General features: G+C 37.7%; 1 protein-coding gene across 2 annotated transcripts in view; it reads right to left on the bottom strand.

Annotated features, from left to right (window-relative positions):
* Positions 1 to 19868, bottom strand: part of NMNAT3 (nicotinamide nucleotide adenylyltransferase 3) — a 28200-nt gene extending 8332 nt beyond the window's left edge. The window contains exons 1-3 of one of the 2 annotated variants that reach the window (XM_068406177.1): positions 19787 to 19868; positions 9716 to 9853; positions 1088 to 1271 (exon numbers count right to left, since the gene is read on the bottom strand). In XM_068406177.1, coding sequence (XP_068262278.1) covers positions 1088 to 1271; positions 9716 to 9824 — 293 coding nt within the window. In that variant the 5' untranslated portion in view covers positions 9825 to 9853; positions 19787 to 19868. Of the gene's footprint in view, positions 1 to 1087; positions 1272 to 9715; positions 9854 to 12173; positions 12247 to 19786 lie in introns of those variants that run through there. The other variant, XM_068406178.1, reaches the window with a different exon arrangement.
* Between the last annotated feature and the right edge of the window lie 3063 nt (positions 19869 to 22931).

The raw sequence follows: 22931 nt of genomic DNA, 5'->3' as shown, positions 1-22931 counted from the left end.
TTTGTAAGTATGTAGAGTATTCTTATGTATGCTTTTGTAAAGTAACAGGTCTAGCTTTTAATTGCTTTCACATAGAGCTATAAGAGCTTTCTGGGCAGTTGTTGGAAGGCACATTTTAGAACCTTAAGCTATACAAACAACCGTTTCCAGTTAAAAAGTAACCTAGAAAATGTGGATAGAAATGAAGAATCATTGATAGTTCTTACAGCACACTTGCTTTCTTGAAAGACATCCATGAAGTCTTTCACTTTAACACAATATCTGTTGACTTCTGTAGCATCTACATTTCCAAAAAGGGGCTAGCACAAGAAGTTTGTGTTTTCACACCTTGCCCCATAATGCATTTATTACCAAGACGAACCATATGGGAAAAAGGTACATTTTAAGGTCCTTACATCATGTTAACAGGTTTTGGACAAATTGTTTCATTTTTCCTTCCAGCAAAAAAACACAGCAAACTCAGTGATTTTGACAGCTGTTAGGGGTTTGGGTTTAACTTGCCATTAGAATTAATAAGAAAACTATTCAAGGATGTGCAAATAGGTAAACCTGAAGGTATAATAATGCCAACATAGCTAATCTGGAATAGGGATGCCTCTGAAGAACAGGTTTGTTTGTAAACTCTCTTACTTTCTGATTAACGTCTTTATGTTACCTGCTTAGAGACTTAAAATCAAGAGAAATAACATGAGAGCCAAGAACTTTGCTACAGAACTCTTTCAGTCACTACAATTTTGCAAGACCCTTTCTTGGTAGAGGCTTTCCACATGCATCTAACTACTTAAATGGCACAAGGGCAGTACTGTGGTGTACTGCATAGGTCTGGGGAAAGCCTATCTGGTTTGCGCTAGGAAAGGAAAGACTCCAGATGGGGCATAGTGACTACAGAGCCTTTCTGAAGTAAAGTGATGTGAATTTTATTGCTCACAGATCTAATACTTTATCTCATAGCAGATGATGCCGTAAACAAACATTCTGCTTTGCTTCGGTGTTTTACATGAATGAGTTCTGTGCATTGATCTGGTAGCCTGACAGATTTTTGGCAATCAGTAACTTCATAAAGAAAGGAAAAAAAAAATCTAATTACCTTAATACTTTTACTGTCTCTGTCCATGTCTTCTGCTCACTCTCCCATGGATCAACTCGAATCCAGTCAGACGTCTCCAGTGCTAGTTTAGCCATTGCTATCCGGTGCCTTGATGAAACCAAGCCTTTCTTTCCGTAGCCATCATTAACAGGAGACATTATGCCTGCAATCACCTGATATCTTCCTTTCGAAAAAAAGAAAAAAGAAAAATAAGTCATCTTCACAGAATCTTGAAAATTTAGGGCGGACAGGACCTTGGGTGTTCATCTAGCCCAACCTCTTCAAAGCATGGTTAACTTCAAAGTTATAAGAGCTTATGAACAACCTGATCTATGTATTATTTTAAATACAGGAACAGTAATTAAAAAAAATTTAAAAGTAGCCTTCTTGTTCCTCTGTGAACTGCTCACAATTGCTATCAATATGTTTATCCTATTAGATGATTCAAAAAGGAAAGCTGGATGAACATAGAATTTTCAAGCAAGTAGAGATGTTTATAATTTATGATGCAAACTATCAAAATTGCTAGATATAATTTTTATATTCCAGTAAGTACAGCTTTTATATAGCCAGAGCAATGGATAACTTAACTGACCACTGCTTTGTTCTTAAGCATCTGATGCTTGTTATTTATCAAAATCATTGTGCATTTTCATTGTGTTAAAGCAAGAATTACAGCATGTTACTGCAGCTCTGACTAATGCGATTCAGACAAATCAAAGGATTCAAGAACAAAGATGAGGCTAAGAGTCTAAAACAAGACTTACAGCACTATGGTCCAAACATCAGCTTAGCAGCCATTAAAGACCCTTTCTATCTGGCTGATCATGTTAATTAAAATTGAAAATATGCCCATATTTTTCTACTCCTGTAACATAATGTAATCATTAACACAACAAGCTTTTTTTGTTAGACATTGTAGTTCTAGCCTCAAATCAGGAAACAAAAACACAGCGCTCATTTTAATAAATCAACAGGGAAATAAAGCACTGATATAATCTGCATCCCTCAAGAAACAGAGAGGAGAGAAGAGAAAGGGTGTTTCAAATAAACAGAAATTAAACAATTATTTCTAATGTAAAGCATGCATTTTAAATAACTACGATAAATATGATACTGAAGGGGGAAAAAACCCCTCTTCCTTTTTTCTAATTCAATTGTTTCAACAAAGAAATTTAAAGAATGCAGCAAGTTCCCCCTATTGCTTTGTAATGAAAATTATATCCCTGGACTCAATTTCTGATACTGGTAGATGACAATTTAATATTCTAAAAAGACAATTTAGTAACGACACATTAATTTTGATGTAATAGGGTAAAACTTTCAAAAGAACTTAAGTGAGTTGGACTTAAAAAACAGCATTAAAATTCAATGAGATTTACAGGCCTATCTCCTGTTAAAATGTCAGTCCAAACTATCCTCTGTTTTAAAACATTCTCATTGTAGTCAAAACAGTCAAAAGAGAAAGACAAAATTTTCCAGAAACATGCAAAGATGAGTATGTAATTAAGTCTATCTCTTGAACTGAAATTGGAAATATTTTCACTTGACATATGAACAACAATTATTCTCTGATACTTTGATAATATACAATGCTATAACAAATGCTCATCTAAAGGGAAAGAAATTACATTTGAATTCATTAATATGTTACCCTTATTAAAAGGTTTTTCTTACACAAGTTTCCTTTTCACATTTCAGTTCCTACAGATATAAATTGTTCCCTTATATTCTAAATGAATATATTAAATGTAAAAATTAAAATTGTGTGAGAACATGCTAGCCAATAATGATTGCAACACTGCCATATCCTTGTTAACTGTAAAAATTTCAGTCTCTAGTCTGGCCTTGAACTGCACAAATTGGATAAGAGCTTCTGATGCCATATTAGCTTGTTCCAAAGCAGAAATGAAACCAAATGGAAGACAAAAATCAAAGTTGCTAATACTTAAGGTACCAAAAGTCAAATAAAATAACTGTTTGAGATTATTCACAACCACTAAGTAACCCAGCACTATGCAAATGAGATGCACATGAGAACCTTCTGCCTAAAAATATAAATTTTACCATTCAAAATATAGAAGAATATTTTATTACTGTCTCTAAATAACTTGTGTCCTCTTCAGTAGTTTAAAAGTTCACCTATTCAAGTATGTCCCTCAATTTTGGCAAGCATGCAAAGAGGAAATAATTAACTTCTGCTGCCATCTTGTTTTTTTGTGTGTTTTTTTGTTTGTTTGTTTTGTTTTTGTTTTGTTTTGTTTTTTTAATTTCCACTGCAATTCTCTTCTCTGTCCCATAAATTATTACAGGTAGTTTCAAACCTTCCTTGGTCCAAAATTATCTTCAAATTCTATTTCTTTGGAATGCTATTTGTTTTCATCATGAAGTATGTTATTACTACTTGTCCTAAGTATGTGTAAAAATCCTTCAGGCCCTTAAGTGGCTTTGTTTTTCAAAATGTACCTTTTGAAAGCAGCAAAAAATTTCCTCTTGCTGTGAACTTATATTCTCTAAGAAGTATTTAGGATAACTGGTTAGAAAACTAAATATAACAAAAGTAATGAAACAAAAAATATCCCTCAAACATGTTAAAGTAGTAGTATTAATGAAAACGGGTATTTAGTATTCTGTTATAAAGGTCACTGTAAATTGTCACAAACACTAACACAAGCTGTAATGCTGAATTAGTTTATTGATACTAAATAAAATTTATCAAATGCCAATTTCATATAAAATTGTGTGTGTACTTTGGCAGGACTTTTAAAGATATGATTTTGTCTAGCAGTCACTCTGATTTACTATTTGAAACTATACAAAAAGTAAATAATAAAAGTAAATAACCACTATAGAAACCCAAATAAAAGAAATACTTCCATACATTTAACACTCAGCCACTACTCCTTTTCCTCTCAGTGTCATAGGAAGATCCACAGCAGACTGGGAAGCTCTGCAGCTTTATGGTGTTGTCCTACCCAGTGAGCAGGAATGACCCCCCATTGCTATTCTTCCTTCTGCCATCTGCAGAGCAGGTTGCAATAGGACTTTGCGCCTGAGTGCTGCTCTATTTCACTCCATTTCCAAGATGATGTTAATTAAGCATTACAAAATAGTACGGGTTTAGCATAAACAAAGTTTCTAGAAACTTTACTCCCTGCTGAACAGTGCCCACAAAACATAAGCCTCTTTTGCATTTCTATAACAATTGAGAACTAGGCACATCCAGTTATCCAGCCTGATTCTTTACACCAAAGTAACTACCCCAAGCAGTATCCTCCAGATAAAAGTTTAGATTTACAGCACATCGCTATAAACAGGCAGTACCAACATACATTAGTCATAAGCAATGACAGTATCAAAAGATACATGTTTCATGCTAAGTTTACTATGTGGAAGATTTTATGGTTTCGTATGACTGAAAACAGCAGAAGAGCCAACACACTTATTTTAATGTAGTTTGGTACCTTCCTGTTAAAACTCCAAAGCTTTAAAAGTTTCACTGATGTAGGCTTACATAAAAATATTACAGATGAATGCCAATGTCACCTCTAGGTTACAATGAAACTCCTTATCATTCAGTATTCAGCTCTCGCAACTTATACGATGTAATAGAAAAAAAAAACAGTTAGACTCGCTGCTAGCTTCTATGACATCAAATAAATGTGACACCAACTTAAATATGCAAATTTTCCCTTCCTGCAGATATGGACATTAATTTAAAGACCATATAGCTCTCATCCACAGGGATAAAAAAAAAAGCCAAAAACCAACACCCCCTCCCAAAAACACAACCAAACACCAAAAAACCCAAACCCAAAACCACCTAGACAAAAACCCCCAAACACCAAAAAAAACCCAAAACCAAAATAGCAAAAAAGCCTTCAAGAAACCCCCAAAACCCAAACACCAAAAAACCCCCACCAACCCAAACACCTCCAAAAAAAACCCCTCCACTGGAAACCAAACACCAAAAAACCTCCCCACAAACCCCCCACACCTTAATCAAGATTACAGTTTTTAACTCATTAACTCATCTAAGGTTTCTGTCCAATGTATCCAAAGTCTGTAAGCAAAGAAAATTCCCTGAGCTTTATGGTTTTCTGGAGACTGCCCCAATTTCCTTTTCAGCACTGGACAAGAGACTTCTATATAATAATGCATTAATGTGAACAATTGCAGGACACAGGATTACAAATTTTTGGTTTGGGTTTTGGAAGATTTGTCCAGGAATAAGCATTTTCTCTGCTTCATTAAGCCTGTTCTAAGGGCATAAAGTCACCTACATATCTAAGATTTAACAAAATGAGGCTGATGAACAGTTTAAATTTTACTGCATAATATGTACACAACATCAAATATATAAATAACAAAAATCGCTTTGATTGCTGAGGAGTCAGTCCTCCTTCATGAGAAAAGTGGCAGCTATTTCAAAACGTAAAATGACATAAAACTTGCTATCAGAAGTGAACAATGTTGGAAAACAGTTAAAATACAATCTCATGTTCTAACCATATGAGATGCAACAAGAGCTTACATTAAAGTAAGTTTTCATTTCTTCACTGGAACAACCACTGGCACACTTGCTTTTATGAATATGGTTAGCTAACTGGATTATTTAATTTCTTTTATCAGCCTTCTATGTGTGACTACACATACATTAAAATCACATGATAAAATTCTGTATTGAAGTAATAGTAATGGTTTTCCTTGAATCCACAAGTAATCAACAGTTATCCTCCCAGAACTCTCAGTGTACTAATCCTAGGAAAACAAACACGAGGATTTTTCATTGTTCCATTTAAGCCAAAATGTTAATTTTATTTATAGGTTATAATTAACTTGGGTGGAGGGAGGGATATCTAACATCTTTGTTCAGATGCCATGTAGGGGAGAAAACAAAAACAAAATCACCACATAATGACTAGATACAAGTAATCCCAAATATTTGAGTTGTTCAAAATAATTTACAGACTAAATATCAAAAAGATACCATCCTATGCTTCCCTTCCCATGACATGTATGTAGAGACTGCCAAGCATGAACAAGGAAAAGAAAATAGGCAAGACTCTCTTTACTTCATGTTCAGTCACCTTCTGTGAAGGGAATTCAACAGAAGGAAAATCAAAGGGGTAAACAAGTCAGCAATCATTGCATTGAAAGTCAACATAAACAACAAATACATCAGAGCAGTAATGGACAATCTTTTAGGATAGCTCTCCATAGGATGGATGACTTTTACCTTCACCACTTCAGAGTGCTTGAAAGATGCATTCACTGAATTAGATGTGTGCAAAAATTGTAGTGACAGATGCCATATGAGTACCTAGACAAACATAAATCATATCAACCTGGTTGAGTGAACTACAGGGCCTGAAGATGCAGATTTGCTTCTGTAGTCAGAGAGCCACTCAAATACATTGTGACTTCAGGAACTCTCCTCCAACAGCTGAGTAACTGAGCATGCACAATGATCAGTCCTCAAATAAATGCCAGATTATCTCCACACATCACATCTATATTAAACATTTCATATCAAGACCTCAAAATACAACTTCACTTCTATAAAGTTCACTGGATTTGGGCAAAAAGAAGGAAAGGCAGTTTCTTGATAGCTATTAAAATGAGTATTTCCTCCAGAAAGGAAGGCTAAAACCACCATCTTGAGAGTAACAATGTGAATAACAAAGTATTGTAGCTCTACTCACAGGACACCTTATTCTGAAATATTCTCATCCAAGCTGACTTTTGGCACGTAACATGGCTGGGAAGCAATGGTTCTGTTCAGAGATGCTCCAAAACAGGTGACTAGGATTTTGGAGTCAAACACAGGGCATAACCCAAATACCACTGCAAGCAGCAGACGCCTACCCCTTATTCCGCTGGGTTTTAGGGTAAGACAACAAAACTTGTGGACCAGAAAGACATCTACACTTCTTCCACTTAGAAAAGCATTCCTTAAATTCAGAAAAAGGTTAGGACCTCAACTGTATCCACTGACAACAGTATTCAGAAAACAGTTTTATGTAACAGAAGCATTTTCTTTAGGGATATGGTATATCTTTGAGATGTCTTAAGATTTATGCTTTTGCTGCTTTGATTTGCACCTCTGCAAAGTGCACTCTATAGCTTTCATTCTTTCTGAATGCTAAGCCACACATGCATCCCTCTTCATACATCTTTCAAGGACAGAGCCTAACACAACTAACCAAGTACCGCTCTATTTAAGCGAGCACTGCTGTAAATCTTGTAACAAAAAAAACCCCAAAGATTTGTTTCCTTTTCATTTTTAAAATTCACTTAATTTGAACTAATGCCTGTCAATATTTATTGTATATGTAGTGAGTAACTACTGCCAACCAGATCCTATTCCAATCATATATCTGTATTGCTATACACACTACCAAAACAGTAGGATCAAACCAGGGTTATTTTGTGTTGTTTTCAAATTCCAGTTATCAGAATTATTGCAGGAAAACAATTTCTGTGCATTTATGTTGACTTGCTGCTGTTACAATCTGTTCCTATCCCTTTCTTGAAAATATCAGTCAATTTTAATCAGGTGCAGCCCTTGAACAACATAAACTTCTAAATTCCCAAGGTTGGTTAGTGACTAATTACTCCTTGGACTTCTCAGCTGTGCTGCTCAGCACTGCATCTGACACAACCCCTTGACTGTGTCACATTTTTCCCAAGTTTTCATAAGATAGTAACTCATTTTCCTTCACCTTCCTCTTGCATCTGTCTTGTCACAGACAGAAACATCTTGCCTTTCATACCCCCATCCTTTGCCCTCTATCCCTTTTAGTCTTATCTGGAAACTTGGTCATGTAAGTATCCCTCCCTGGCAATACTTGGGAAACAAGGTTTTAAATATCTTACATAGGTTGATTCTAGTACTATTTCTTTGGACTTTATGGTCAAATGAGAAATACAGTCAAAGAGAAAGAAAAGCATCTGGCATTAGATATTAACAAACTGGAAAGGCATTTGCCACAGTCAGTGCAAGTTTCAAGAAACAATTTTAAAACACAGGATTGAATTTGAGAAGATTCTAGCTGTGTGTGAGGATGTGTGAAGAGTCAAATTCACATGAGCAGAGACAAAATCCAGATAAAGAGAATCATTAGAGTGATTCAGTCACACATAGCTATGTCTGTTGTATTTAAAAAGTGGCATGACAAGATTTGTCGATTAATATTGACAGAAAAAGGATGAATTACTTGACATGTGGCAATGAAACTGCAGATATTGCTTAAAGTATCAGAAACTCAATAATCCCTGCTTAAAGTAAGGATGTATGAAAAATAAGATTAGATAGCATTTGAAACTGAAGTGATGTGCAAAAAGCTGGCAGATAGAATTACTGGAGATGTCAGTCAGGATGCACATCAGGGATAGTCAGGTCATTCGTAACAGTAAAACCTGACTGCGAAGTCAACTGCAGCCAAGCTATGGCACAACTCATTGTTTCTGCCCAATTTGTGATTGAGCAGAAATACTGAAGTAGCACCAGAAGTCAGTCATTCTCACAGCCTAGGAAACGTCTCCCCTCATGCTAGTTACTTTTTCAGGCATTCAGTGTGTATGTTAGCTCAGAAGTGCATTGTTCTCACTGAGAAGGGAATCAATGTGAATATGGCAGACCGCTACCTCACTTCAATCAAGCTTTAGTCATGTATAACCATTGTCCTCCAGGCCCACTATCAGCTCAGTCTGCAACTAGTGCTTCTTCTCAGCAAATAAGCTCCAATTTCTCCTCTCCTTCTCTGGGTAGAAGAGGAAGGAGAAACAGGACTAAAAACATGAGAGAATGACTAATCAATTTCCTGGGTGGGAACAGTTCTGCCATAAAACAGGCATCCAGAATCAATTTTTATAGCATGTTGCAAACCCCTTTTGTTTGAGAAACTGTCAGGTTCCAATAAACTATGATTCCCTTCCAACCTCTTCCAGAAACATACATGTATATTTTAGCTGCCAGATGGAAAAAAATAAAAGCCTCAGCAACTAAGTAGTTGATCAAGCTTAAAGTTCAATGCTTCTCAGTAGCTTTCCTGATGTTACCCACCTTTCCCCTTTGTTGCCAAAACTTTCTAGCCTGCTGACATCTAGCTTTCCTGATCTCCTTTATGAGGAAATTATTTTGCTAGGGGAGATAACTTGTACCTCTTAGTGAAGATGTATAATTAACGTTTCATCTTTTCTCCAGTTTCACTTGGCTGTCAAAACTGCTAACTTCAACACTTCTTCACATTAAAACACAATGTATCATAAAAGCATGAAATTTGAACATAAATGTTTCTTCTCAGTTTCAAAATTGTTAAGCACATTCTTTCACAAGGCTCAGTCTGTTCCATGAATATGATCCTAAAACTGCTGATAAAACTTTCACTTTATTTCCATGAATGCTCATTGTGATACTTATTTATGTACTAAGGCAAAGGAAAAGGTAATACCAGACTTCTATATTGAATATGCCATGAAAGCCTCATATTGAATGATCAATAAACAACATAAAAATTAAGGCAGTTGTAAAACAACAGCTCATGTACAGTGAGTGTTAAAAATCTTTCTTCGTTTTCATAGTAAAACAGTGTGTGTGTGTGGTCCTAACAACACCTTACTGACCTGTTTGGTGCAGGTGATCTCTAGCCAGCTCAAATAAACGCATATGCATGTTTGTGATGGGGTTAAAGGAGCCGCAGGCTAGAAGAATGAGAGGTATCCTGCTCTTCATTCTGACATCAAAACATGAAAGACTGCACCCTAAAAAAGAAAAAAGAAATTAAAATAAAAGACAAACTCGACAAAGAGCTGTCTGCCCATTGTTTCTCAAACTAAAAGGAGCACTGTTTTCAGAACTGTGTATTCCTGGAACACTAGTGAAGTACCAGAAGATCAGTCCTCTGTATCATCACAGCATATAGGAATTACTAGCTCAGAAAACACATGTGTTCTTTGATATTAATTAGAAAGCAACAACAAATTCTGTTTCCCCACATACAGAGATGGCTAGAAAGTATTTATAGAAATTCATATTGTCACTATTATTAAATACTGTCAGATTTTTTACATGTTTTTTATTTTTAACCTGCTTTTGTCAGAAAACAAGGTTTCATTCTGTCTATCAACCCTCTATTAATAACTTTGGAACCTGCAGAACTACAAAAGCAGACTTTTGTTTTTTAAACAAGTTCTTACAATGGACCTTTGCAACAAATGACAAAACCCCACGTGCAACACCCAAACCTACAGGTCCGACTTCCTCAGATGTGGGCAGGCAGTGGCTGGTGGCCAGCCAGACAGGAAATACTTCTAGCCAGATTATCAGCAATTGTTTGTACGCTTTCTTTGTTGGATGGCAGGGCAAGTGACAGTGTATCAACAACAGGGAACAGCAGGGAGGGGAACCTACAGCTGTCACAGGAAAACACTGAGGACATTAAAAGCTATGAACAGGGTGAATGGGTGGGGAGCAATGCTGTTATGACCTTTGCAGTTGCATTTACAAGCAACACTTACATAATTTAGTTAAAATGTCAGTCATCTCAATAAAAATGCAGTGGAAATCAGTTTAAGTTAGTCGCTGTGCTTGGAGCTACTTATTTGCATAGCTATTTTTACAACTGATCCAGAATATATCTGGCATGATGAAAACAATTGTGTCCCACATACATATCTGTGAATATGATTTTTAGATGGGGCTCTCCTTTTCCCAGGACTTGAAATCTCTAGTGCTTACACCCATATATCATACATACACTATTCTCATCCCTTCCCCTGGCCTCCAGCCTTCCCCATTAAGTGTAACAGACACTTGCATCCCAAACTTCAGAAGCCAGTCTTGGGTTAACATACCAATTCTGGTACGGATTCTGTGCTCTGTTTACCCAAATCCTATTCTCCATCTGCAGTGTACCAAAGCACTGTAGCTCAGAGCCTACCTCTCACTGTTCCCAGCCCTTATATTCCCCGCCTTTTCTTACTTAGAAAAATTTAACAATAATGGTTAAATCAAAGTCAAGTTGATCTTTTATAGCTGCCAACTCTCTCAGTTCATTTGCAGAGGATTTATAACTCTGAAGACTAGGACTGTACCATTTAACAGCATTCAGTGCACCTAGCAACAAGTTTTAATATTTTCACTTGTGACATGCTGGCAGTTTGCAAACTTTTTATAGAGAAAATTCTTTGAAGCATGCATGCTATCTGTACCTTGACCATCTAGTACTGAACATACATATAAAGGTTCTTTTATAATGTTTTCATTTTACGTTACTCATTTCTCATCATACCAAGGGAGACAGATACACTGTGGGAGAAAAGACTCACTGGCTGTACAGCCGTTGAAAGTTAGCAAGAATTTTATGGTCTACAATTGTAGCAGCTGTAGGAAGCACATTTTACAGCTCACTCTCTCTACTCTGATTTACTATCTGTGTATAAACACTAACAAAGTCACAGATGAAAACCATATGCAAACTTTGCAGGTTCTTTATTCAGAAAAATCAAACTGAAAGTGTTCTTGTGTTCAATATCAGCAATTCTGTAAATGTATCTTCATTGTATGGGGAAAGGTTTTTTTGCCTTGAAACAGGTAGCAAAATATTAGTATCTGATTAACTGAAAGAAACCATAGTAGAAAAAAATCTAAGTGTTCTCCTATAATCCTACTTTTTGCTAGATAAATTTTGTTGCCACAGATTAGTCAATGCTGAACTCTCAATAACAAATCAATTAATTCCAGGCTAAGAATCTTCTCAAAGCAGAAACTTTTTACAGTCATAACTACAATTATTGCTCTGCATCCAGCCCTGCAAACAGGCTTATACAATCTTATATGACAACCTAAAACCAATGACACAGTCATGTAACTTTACCCAACTGCCAAGCACATATCAATAGCAGCTCTAGCTCTTACATCTGCTAGCTGATGCTCTGATACATTCTCTTCTGTTCTGAAGAAGTGTAGTTTACATTTCCTTTGCTGTTCTTTTCTTTGCCATCTTGAACACTATAAGCTGACTTCTTTTGTGTTTTTTTTTAAAAAGAAGCTTTTAATTCTATAGACTTCTCCATTTCTCACCTGAAACAGATGTGTTGGATAGTTTGATTGCAGCTCTTGCTGATTTATACTTCAGAGACTCTAGAGAAAGACTTGAACCTGTCTTGACAGTATTGCTAATGGAAACTCAAAAACCAAACCAAAACAATAACAAAAAAAAGACAAAAAGAACCAAGAATGTACTAATAGTAAACATGTAGTAAAGAGGCATTTCAAGAAGCAGAAATAGTAAATTGTATGGTAACATTATATATTGATTAGGTATTCACTACCTGGCAAACCAGTTTCAGATCCTCAGTTTCTTTAGAGAAGGGGCAGAAAATCGTTTAAAAGTTACATTTGTACTGAGGCCCTGCCCCCCCCCTCCCCAATAACTACTGTACCTCTGAACTATCTTCATACGATTGAAGTGATTTGCTGCTGCCTTGCTTAAAACCAGCAAGATTTTAGCAGAGTCTGCTCTGCTATTCAAGTGTTCGCTGCATCAGTACCTCTGTGTGCACCTCAAAGGATCAAATAAAATTCAAAGCTCCTGAAATCCCACTAGAAAAAAAACACCTGTAATTCAGAATTCGAAAGAAAATACTTCCAGTGTGGTAGTGAAAAAAGTTTGTTAAAGCAAGAGACAAATGCCAATTGAGCTATGAAAGTATTTTTTGATTGATGCAATTAATATTTTTAATAATTGCCTATATCTTCAGCAAGACTGCACCTTCTACTTTCAACTAGTTTAAAAGCATCTGACAAACCTTGGGAATAAGTCAGTTAACATCACTATTATCAAGCAGTATTTGTATGTTTATTTTAAGAGTACAATAATTGACTTAATTTTAAAAATGTAATTCTGGTTTTAAAAAGAAACAACTACATTTGATTTTTGCATGAAGAAAAGTCAGTAAACTCTGTAAATACATCTCCTGTTCAGCTTTCCCCCTGACATGACAGACACTGCCTTTTGTTGTACTTCTAATCAGTAAAGATAACACATCTTTTGTCATCTTTGCTGTCTCTCTTCAATATTCATAAATTATTTAAGCAAGAGAAAGCACAGCTCTGACCAGAGACTGTGAAGGTTTGCTGCTTTGGAACATTATAGGTATTTTTAATGATGAAAGAGATGACTTAAAGAGTAAGGTTTGAAGCAGACAAGCTACAGTACATTCCCATTTCATGCAATAACTGTGTTTGGCTCCTTCTGGTGAGTGCTTCTGAGTCTGTGTGCTCTGCCCTGGGCACAGGTGTCATCTTATAAATGCCCATTACCTTACGCATGAGTGTCCGCAGTTTAGAAAGCTTTCAACAATATGGTATATCACATGGCCATATGTACAAGGGCAGATACCTTCAAATGAGGAGACCGCACTTAAGCTATATAAAAAAGGTTTTATGGTGGGAAAAATCACTATAATTTTCATTAGAAGATTCCTGCAAGTTCTTTTTCTGTTGCCTATATTCCTACAATAAGTCAATAATAGATGACATTAGAGATGACCACAGTTATGTTCTACTGAAAGTCAGTAATTAAAGTCATATCTGATTAATTATCAGAAGCACAATGGAGTGCTGAGCAGCGCAGTCTGATTCATGAGCTGTTAAATTAGTAAACTGGAGGACAAGACACTGGTATGTGCAAGCTACAAAGACGACTCAGCCTCGAGGTAAAATTTCTGCAAAGAGCAGAAATAAACTGAATTGTAGCAAAGGATAAAAGTGTTATCTCCTCCTGTGAGGGTGAATCTAGACTAATTTAGATGAAATTTAGATTTGAACAAGTTCAAAGCTGCCCACATCCATTCTTTTACTGGGCCATATCATTATCTCATATAAATTCATATAGCTGCGCTGAGCCCAGCTGAGTTACACCAGGTGATGTTAACGATGTTATGGCTGCAAGACCATTTTCAAAGTCAGAAAATAGAAAGTATATTTTAGTAGCTGACCCAAATCATAGCAAACCACAGTACACAAATATCCATTAAAAATATGACCATATATCAGATTTTCTCATGTTGTTACTAATGGGAGTCACTGCCATAACAAAAGGTACTCCAGTCAATAAGTTCCCAGCATGTGCGGTCACTGAATCAATCCTCCACAACAGTGACAAATATTTACCTCTATATCCCCACCTTCCACTTTAATAATGAACATAAATATCTGGGTGAGAAAAAAATGAAAAATGTATAATCTAGGGTGATATTTTATTTGCTTATCAGAAAGTTACTCACACCAGCCAAGAGGAATTTTACAAGGTGCACATAAATACTACACATAGCCTAATATGACACTCTAATCCTCTAAAATAGCTTTTTCAGGGCCACATGATGGATCACATTATTGTTAAATTCCAGTGACTCAGGTGCATTTCATTTCTTTGACTTCACTGGAAAGCCATTAACAAAGTATATGATAGGATACATGGTATTCTATCAGATTCAGTACATCAGAAGTATGAAGCTGCCCCTTCCAATCCCTATACCAGACTTAGTCAGAAAATGCAAGTCCTACTGCAGTTTCTCAATCAGCTTCAAAGAAAACCCCAAACCTAATAATCTCCAAGCTCACTGCAGTCTCCACTAGAGCAGCAGCTTATACAACCTTCTAAAAATCATTCAGGCTCTTTCACATGTATCTGTGAAAATGGCCCAAAGCACAACAAATACTGTCTTTGGAATGTGTAGCATTCTTTTGCTTAAGATGGATCAGCTTAAATTTGGGGTACTTGCCATTTTTTCTTCAGCTTTATCCAGGCAGCAATTTTCCCAGGAAATAGTAGTGACCAAAGACCTATCCAAGGACAAGTTACCTCACAGAAAACTGCAATAAGTCTGTGGCCCAAATTCCAAGTGCCTTGGCAGCCAACAGAGAAAGCAGCCTCAGCAGAATTGTCTTTTCCTTTCCTGAGATAAGAATCCTTCAAATCACAGTATGATACTTCACTCTTCCAATTTCTTTATTTCAAGCTATATCCATGGGGAAATTCCCCTTCACAGAACCAACAAGACCTCTTCATCAGTTACATCTCTGAAATCAACTTAAACATGATTTACACTTGTTTTGTCCTTTTAATGATTTTTTTCTTCCAAATAAAAACCAGTTCTCCATTGCTAAAAAGAAACTACAGTTGAAAGGTACTAAACAAGAAAATTCACCATAAAAAGTGCACATTGACAAAGTATGAAAAATATAAATAATAAAATGATCGCAGGACCCATACAGTCTGAAATACAAGCTAAAATTGAATCTCCAGTTAATAATGAACATGGTATCACCTTAAATGATTTTCAAGTGCAAAAAATTTGAGCAGAATAATTCCTTAGCACAACCTTAAAAAAACTTGTATTCTCAACACACAAAAACCAGCACCAGTGAATTCAAGTCAACTACACCACAATATTTTAAGCCTGTGAGTTGTTGCAGGTTTATAACTAGAACTACATAGTGGGACACAAAAGTGTCTGGTCCCCAGAGTCTAGCCAATAAGATGTCCACAGAGATACTCCCATGATAGTATTCTGTAGGATCTATTTTTCTTTATCTGGACCCTCATCCTGCAAAATAATCATGCTTACAGAATTCAACAACTCAGCAACATGGAATTCAAAAACCACCATTCACGCACATCAACAGTAACTTCCTGTATTGCTAACATGCATATATATGTGCATTTACCAAATATTTTGAAGTTGTCAGTTTTATCTCATCTTTAAACTGTAAAAACGTAAAGACAAACCAGAGCATAACGCTCTTACGTTCTTTCTCTGCATTCTCTGGGAAAATCATGGAATAATCCCCATTTTGTAAAAAGGCATTTCATTCTAACTGCCCATGAAACATTTAGCAATGCTTGGACACAGAGCTCTGTAGCAGTTTCATCTGGTTACAAAGCCAATACTACACTAACACAGAACTATACAGAAAATCAGCAAAAACAGCCTGGCAAGCTACACACATTCAGTGTCTGCCAGGTAATGCAGGATCTCAGCATGCATTGCAACAAGGTCAAGAGAATACAATCAGCTCCAAGCATCTTCTTGTATTCACTGCAGTATGATCTTTATGATTACTCATCCAATAATCCCTAGTGATCTCTCAACATCTAACACAACTGCTTTCCTATTTCTTGTGCCCTTATCACACTAATGAATAAGATTTTTCTTCTTCTACAGTTGTATAAACTATTCCAAGTAACCAATAGTCCTTCTATTTGCACATTCAAGCCAGTCATCCTCAAAGAACAACATATTGGTTTCTAGAAAAAGAGGATACATGCAGAACTGCAACCTAGGGTGGCTATTTTTAAGCAAACAAACTGCTGATTTAGTGAAAGCACCAACTTGTCTGTCAATATCGACTCTTACTAAAACTTCAAGAGTTCTTTTTGAGAAGCCATTCAGAGTGATTTTTCTTCTATCAACGTCTTCTGCAATTTTCTTACAATTTGCAAAATACATTTAGCAGAACCTAAGGCAAATCTATAACAGAAATACAGCTTGCACACAAATGGTAAATGTTTAAGTGGCAAAGAAAGCATATTCAATCACTAAAACCTGTTCTTATAAAGCTGGCTTTAAAAGGTAGCAAACTAATGAAGCCCCTAAAAGTAATACTGCAGAACAGTCAGATGCAAAATAACCATATATATCAACCACAGGGTAATGCAGGATTTCCAGAACATCCAGCAAGACCAAAGTTAAAACATCAACATCCATAATCCCACAGCTTACTCTGCTGTTTCAAAAAAGGGATAACTATTTGCTATCTACTGTGTTAGGGGCAACTAACTCCTGACACTCTTCATGTAGTTAGGAAAGAACATCTCACTGGCCCTACAGTTATATGGAAAAGATCTTCTAGTAAAATAAAGAATTAAAATAAAATTAAAAACTTGACTAAGAAGGCTCTCTTTCTGTACTTCAAGGTTTACCTGACCACCTCCAGGAAGCAACAAGGAATTCTTCTGCAATATTTAGAACTGCTCAGTTTGTTAAGTGCATGATAGGTCTTCACATTTTCCTCTGGAACTTCATCTATTAGTTACTGCCAGAGGCAACAAACCCAACTCAACAGTTGAGGTTAATAATGAATATATAAAGCTGCTGTTTGAAACAACATGCCCTTTTGCACCAATTCAGTAGCACCCAGGTGTCCCCAAGTGTAGCATACTTGAGTGAGAAAGCTATTTGCAATTAAATTTTTAAACCATCAAAATGAAAAGCATTAGGTGCATTCCTCACAGTAATATATGAATTTGCCTACTAACACTGAGGATTTTGTACAGCAATGAGGCAGTTTAAGTAAATGGCTCCTAAGCTCAAGAGTTCCCATTGCTTATCGTTATATTTTTTAAATGATCAATTTGAAATTTCTACTTGCTTCATCTTGTACAACCAAAGAATTCAAGGAAATGATACAAACATGTATGTGCCCCGCGTATTGTCCAAGATGTTTTGCTTGCTCTTTAAGAATATCTCCCCTGTACAGGGATTTCTATCTATCCAAAGAAAGAGAAGTGCAATTCTGAAACAACAACAATGAAATTAGGTACCTAATTATCACTGCAAGCACATTGCAACTATCACCCTAAATGTTTATAAGTTCTTATCATAATTGAAACAAACATTAATAACCATACAGTTATACCATCTTCAAAACTTCCACTGCACCTCCTCTCTTTTTTTGCTGTCAGCCAAAAAGCCAACAAAATGCTGAGCACCATGAGAAAAAGAACTGAGCCCATCACACAAGGTATTGTTTTAGTACAACAGAAAACCTGGATGGGCTCACATCTTGACTACTATGAGCAGTTCTGGTCCCAGCACAGGAAGGGCAGTTCAAATGAAGTGAATGGAGCTACCACTATCCAGGAGAGGCAAAAAATGCCTGGGACTGCTTGGTTTGGAAAGGAGGAGCTTGGGGGAGGCTACAGCAAAGTTTTACAAAATGATGAAGGCACTAGATAAATTGAATGCAAAACTTCTCCCTGCAGTACTAGATCTAGGGGCAGTCAGTGAAAGCAGCAAAAAATTTCACAAGGGGCAAAAGTGAGCACTGGGAGGATACACGCATGTACGGCGTGCCTAATGAAGGAGCTGTGGCTGGTGGCAGGGAACAAAAGGGGAAGCAAGCGGGCAGGTTGGTTTCCTTAAATTGCATCTCCTCTCTCCATTGTCTTAGATGGCTGGCGTGACAGGCTTTCTGACACAGAAAGGCATCATGTTTTTGAAGATCTCCATTATACTTTGTAAGCCTATATGGCTAATTTCTTAGTTTCTTCTTGTTAAGAAAAATACACAATGCTTGGTGGGCAGAGGGGCTTCTACAGCATTTTTTGAGTGGCACATTGCACTAAATCAACAACATGGAGGGAAAAATGTAGTTGTGAAGCTGGCTCTTGAGATTCAGGCAGCCCTCCTCCTTCAGGGCAAGAGCACCCTGCTATGGATCAGGCAGACAGCGGGGGGTTAACAGCTCCACCCAGCCAATTTAATCTGCTACACAAGATACAGCAGAGGCTACTTCAACATTTTATGAATTAATACCTTAGAAATCATCAGTGCAATGAAATCCGATTTGTCTCATTAAATTATTTTAAAAGGCAGAACCTCAAATAGCTCAAACTCCCCTTTGACAGGACTGTCACCTATTGCATCCTCAGTGCCCCCCCTCAGACACCTCTGGGCTTCTCTAAGGTCTTTTAGAGCATCCAAACACTAATTAGCTTATCATACCTAAGCTAAATTCTTCAATTTGCATTTCTGAAGTTAAAGGCATGAAGCTAATTTACTGCTAGAATCACACAATGTAACTAGACTTAAGTAGCAAATAATAACACCTGAAAAATGAACTACTGGCACATATTGTATTGCTACAAAGCTTAAAGAAAACAAACATCAGGGATCATTTACAAAACCAAACAACAGCTGTTGCACAAGGGGGGAAACAACCTCTTAAAGTGATGTAGAGGAGAAAGGTTAAGTTACACAGTGGAAGCCAGATAGATTAAAAAAAAAGTAACCATATATCTTCTTGTCGTCTTTTAATTCTCACTGGCACTTGAGTAGGGAATTTTAAAAAAGCTTTAATTTGCCATTTTAAATATATATATATGGTCCTGGATATATGTTTATAATGTATTTGATGTGAAGAGTAGGACAGACTTCAGGCCCTGAATTTAAAAGCCTATTTTAAAAGCCTAAAAAGTTTTTCCATAGTGTTCTAGGGACAGACCGGCACTACCATCGCACCCGACAGGAACTCTCCCAGCCCCGCAGCCCAGCTCAGGCCCGTGCGGTGACAGACGCGCCCGCAGCAAGCGCGCAGCCCCGCACCCGCCCTGCGCCGCGCAGGGGTTTCTGTGCGGGAACACGCGGAGCCCCGGCCCGGCCCCCGCGCTGCAGGCGCCGCCGGCCGCAGGCCCCCGCGGGGAGGGCCCGGTGCCGCCGCCAGCCCCGGCTGCCTGCGCAGGGACGGAGCCCGAGCGCGAGCGGCCCGGCGGCGGCCGGAGGGCCTCGCTCACCCCCGCGGGGCACTGCGCCGCCCCGGCTCCGCGCCTGGGCACCGAGGGAAGGGGGCGGGGAGGCCGCTCGGGCAAGCGACTACCCCGCTAGCTCCTTTCCCCCCTCACTCCTTACCGCGGCTGTCGGGGCGCCGGAGCCCGCTGCTGCCGCGCAGGACAAGCGGCGGTAGCGCTGCGGTTGCAGCCTCCCCCTTACCCCCCCCAGTGCCGCTCGCCGTCGGGGCTCGGCACCGGCTCCTGCCAGCCCTGCGCCTGGGGCACCGCGCTCTGTCCGTTACCAGGCACTGCTAGGCGTCCTCCGCTGGTTAGCGAGCAGGGAAGGCGATGTTTTAACTCCTTTACTCACCTCAAGGTGACGTTCCAAACTTTTGGCTTCCTGCTGGTATTTCTGTTTTTAAGGATGGGCTCTGCGGCTCCGGTTGTGCTTTCGGGGTAGCGAGGCCGATTTGCAACCGAAAAGTTTCTGAGTTCTTGTGGCTTTCTCAGAGGCTTGGACTAACAAAGCTCAGCTTTCCCTGATGAATAGCTTTACAGAGTCACCACCTTCTCCATCAGCTGTTGAATATTCTGCAAAATACACAGATGTCAAAGCATGTGTTAAATAGATTCTAGCAAAAAGTGAAGTCCAGAGATTTTTAAGTCATTAGTTTATTCCCTTTAATTCTTAGGCATGTAAAATCCAGTTTCTTGAGATGTCAGAATGTCACCAGCTAGTTTTAGAGTCTACCCAAAAACCTCCTCATTTTTATAATGTTAAAGGGAAGCACAACTATTCCTCTTGTCTGACATTGTGATAAAAAACAAATAGGATCATGGATTGTAATTTAAACTTTACTGTGTAAAATGTACATGCAAACGATAAAACTTCACTGCTGCATGGAGGCCATGAGCTGTACTTCAAATCTTTGATGGGCCTTGCAGAAGGCTGGCCAGGGGATGATTTCAGCATTTGAGTCTTCAGCTTGGGACTGGGAGCAGGGTATATACATTCTAGGCATAACTTTAGAAAGTCTGAAATTATAAATTCAACTCCCAAGACAAGGCACAAGCTTAAAAAAAAAATCCAGATAAGTATCATGTCTTCTGCTTTTAAGCATATATAGATGTGGTTTTGGGTCTTTCTCCCTAATGGCAAATTTCTCACATAAGCAGATGATCCCTGGAGCTGGTACTTGAGGATGATGAAAGTGGCAGTGCAGGCAGTGATGGAATTGTTGTTTGCCTGTCTGTGGCTGTGTACTTCTCCATGACATTTCCTTGCTCTTCTCTGTTCCTACCCTGTTTCCATAGTTTTATTTTAGGATACAACTTTTAAATTAAGATGGTAGGGAAATACTATTGTTAGTGGTGGAGTGAATTTTTTTTTTTTTTCATCACTTAATACAAGAAAAATGTTGGACAAAAAGACTACACAAACAATTTCTTACATATTAGCAGCCTAGACTATAGGCTGCTCAGGCTTCAAAATCCTGAGGGATTCTAGAATGATGAAAAGCCAGATAGACAGCTTTGAAATTAATTAATGTGTATGTATAAATAAACTGTCTTATCAAGGGATCTACAACATTATGGAAACAATAATTCCCCCAACTCCCTCTGAAGGATAAAAGTCCACTTTAAAAAACTTTATGAAGCTGATATCCTAGTGCATAATGGTTCATTTATTTTTGCTGACCAGGCTTACTAAACATATAAAGCTTATTCTGAAAAGGAGCAGCTAGAATTAAAACCTCCTCTTTGTAGGTTTTTGAATTACTGTTACATATTTTGGGAATAAATAAGGTTCCCTGTAAAAGGAAACATTGTGCTTCATTTACAAAAAAGAAAACCGATCCAAAAATTAAATCTTGTGCATCAAGCTTGAAAACTAAGGGTGGACACCTGAGTTAACACAAATTGATATGGCTCCACCGATCTCAATGGGAAATGCTCTGTGCTAGCTAAGGATCTGTCCTTCACCATTTTAGTTGTAAACTGAATTATAGTTCTCATAATAAGCATTTCTTACTTGCTGCCATTAAACATAAACTTTCCATTTCTAATTAAAATTTTTAAGAAACTGTTGAATAAACTGTCTGCATTTAGCCCACACACAGGGCTAAACAATAACAGTTCTTCTCTCACCCAATATCCCTTCCCTGACCAAGAAAAGAAATTGGGAAAAGGAGCAAAACTCGTAGGTTAAATTTAAACAGATTTGATAAAATAAAGAAACCCACATCAATGGTAATACAAACACACAAAATTATACTTAGCCTACAGAGTTACCGTAAGTTGCTCTAGGAATAACCATCACCGAGAAAAAGAGGTGAGAGCAAAAAGAAGACTCTCTGCTACCCAAGTTCCCTTTTATAGTGAACTTGATTGTTAATGATATAGAACACACCTGTGGGCCAGCCTGGGTCAGCTGCCCTGGGTTTAATTGCTAATGGCCATGGCTGGCCACGAAGTGAAACAAAATCTAACAGAAACTTGATTCTATAAATTTTATCCCCAGGAAATGAGGATGTAAATAAAATGCTTTTTGAACTGAGTTGTGTCTAGAAAAATTTGCTAATGGTAAACAAACAGAGCAATAAGGTCTGATTCTAAACTGTGTTCTCCATTGTGCCCTCTTTAAGTGGATGCAACTGCAAATTGTGCCTGAAGTACAGTGATGTAAAAGAGATGATATGGGAAGAGATGAGTAACAGACAAGAAATTGTGCAAGAGCTGAAGCACTGAGATGCTGTGCTGTAAGGGAAGAACAAATGACCACAGAAAGTGCCAAGATGATTATGAAAGATGAACTAATTAAAACCTGTCTTCCAGCAATTAAATTAAGACAAAGTTACCACTAGAAAATCATGTGACATTCTGAAAATTACCTAAAGATACTGGTAATCTCAGGACCAGCGTCTGCTCTTTATCCCAGTAGTCTTATTTTCAGGGGTTTCAATTCTGGACTAGTTCCAGTGGGAGTTTGGAGCAACAATCCTATTCTGTTACTCTTCAATTACTGTTAAGTAAAATGTAAGTTAGAATACCCATGTCAAGGTGCAAAAGTATGAGTATGAAATTCCAAGCCAAAGTTGTTCCAGATGCTGTGAGCTGGTAGCTGTATGAAAATTTGGCATTTGCTGCAGTTCTTGAGACACAAAGCTCCCAGGGTCTTACATAAGTTATGCACATCAAGGCTGTAGAATTAGGCCTTGTAATTGTAAAATCTGCCAAAACACCAGCACGGCAAGTCAGCATAATCTTTTAGTTCTTGGCATCTG

The sequence above is a fragment of the Nyctibius grandis genome, chromosome 8 (genome assembly GCF_013368605.1).
Source record: "Nyctibius grandis isolate bNycGra1 chromosome 8, bNycGra1.pri, whole genome shotgun sequence".
NCBI lineage: Eukaryota > Metazoa > Chordata > Aves > Nyctibiiformes > Nyctibiidae > Nyctibius > Nyctibius grandis.
Note: the sequence above shows the minus strand (reverse complement) of the source record. Positions and strands in the feature narration are given on the sequence as shown.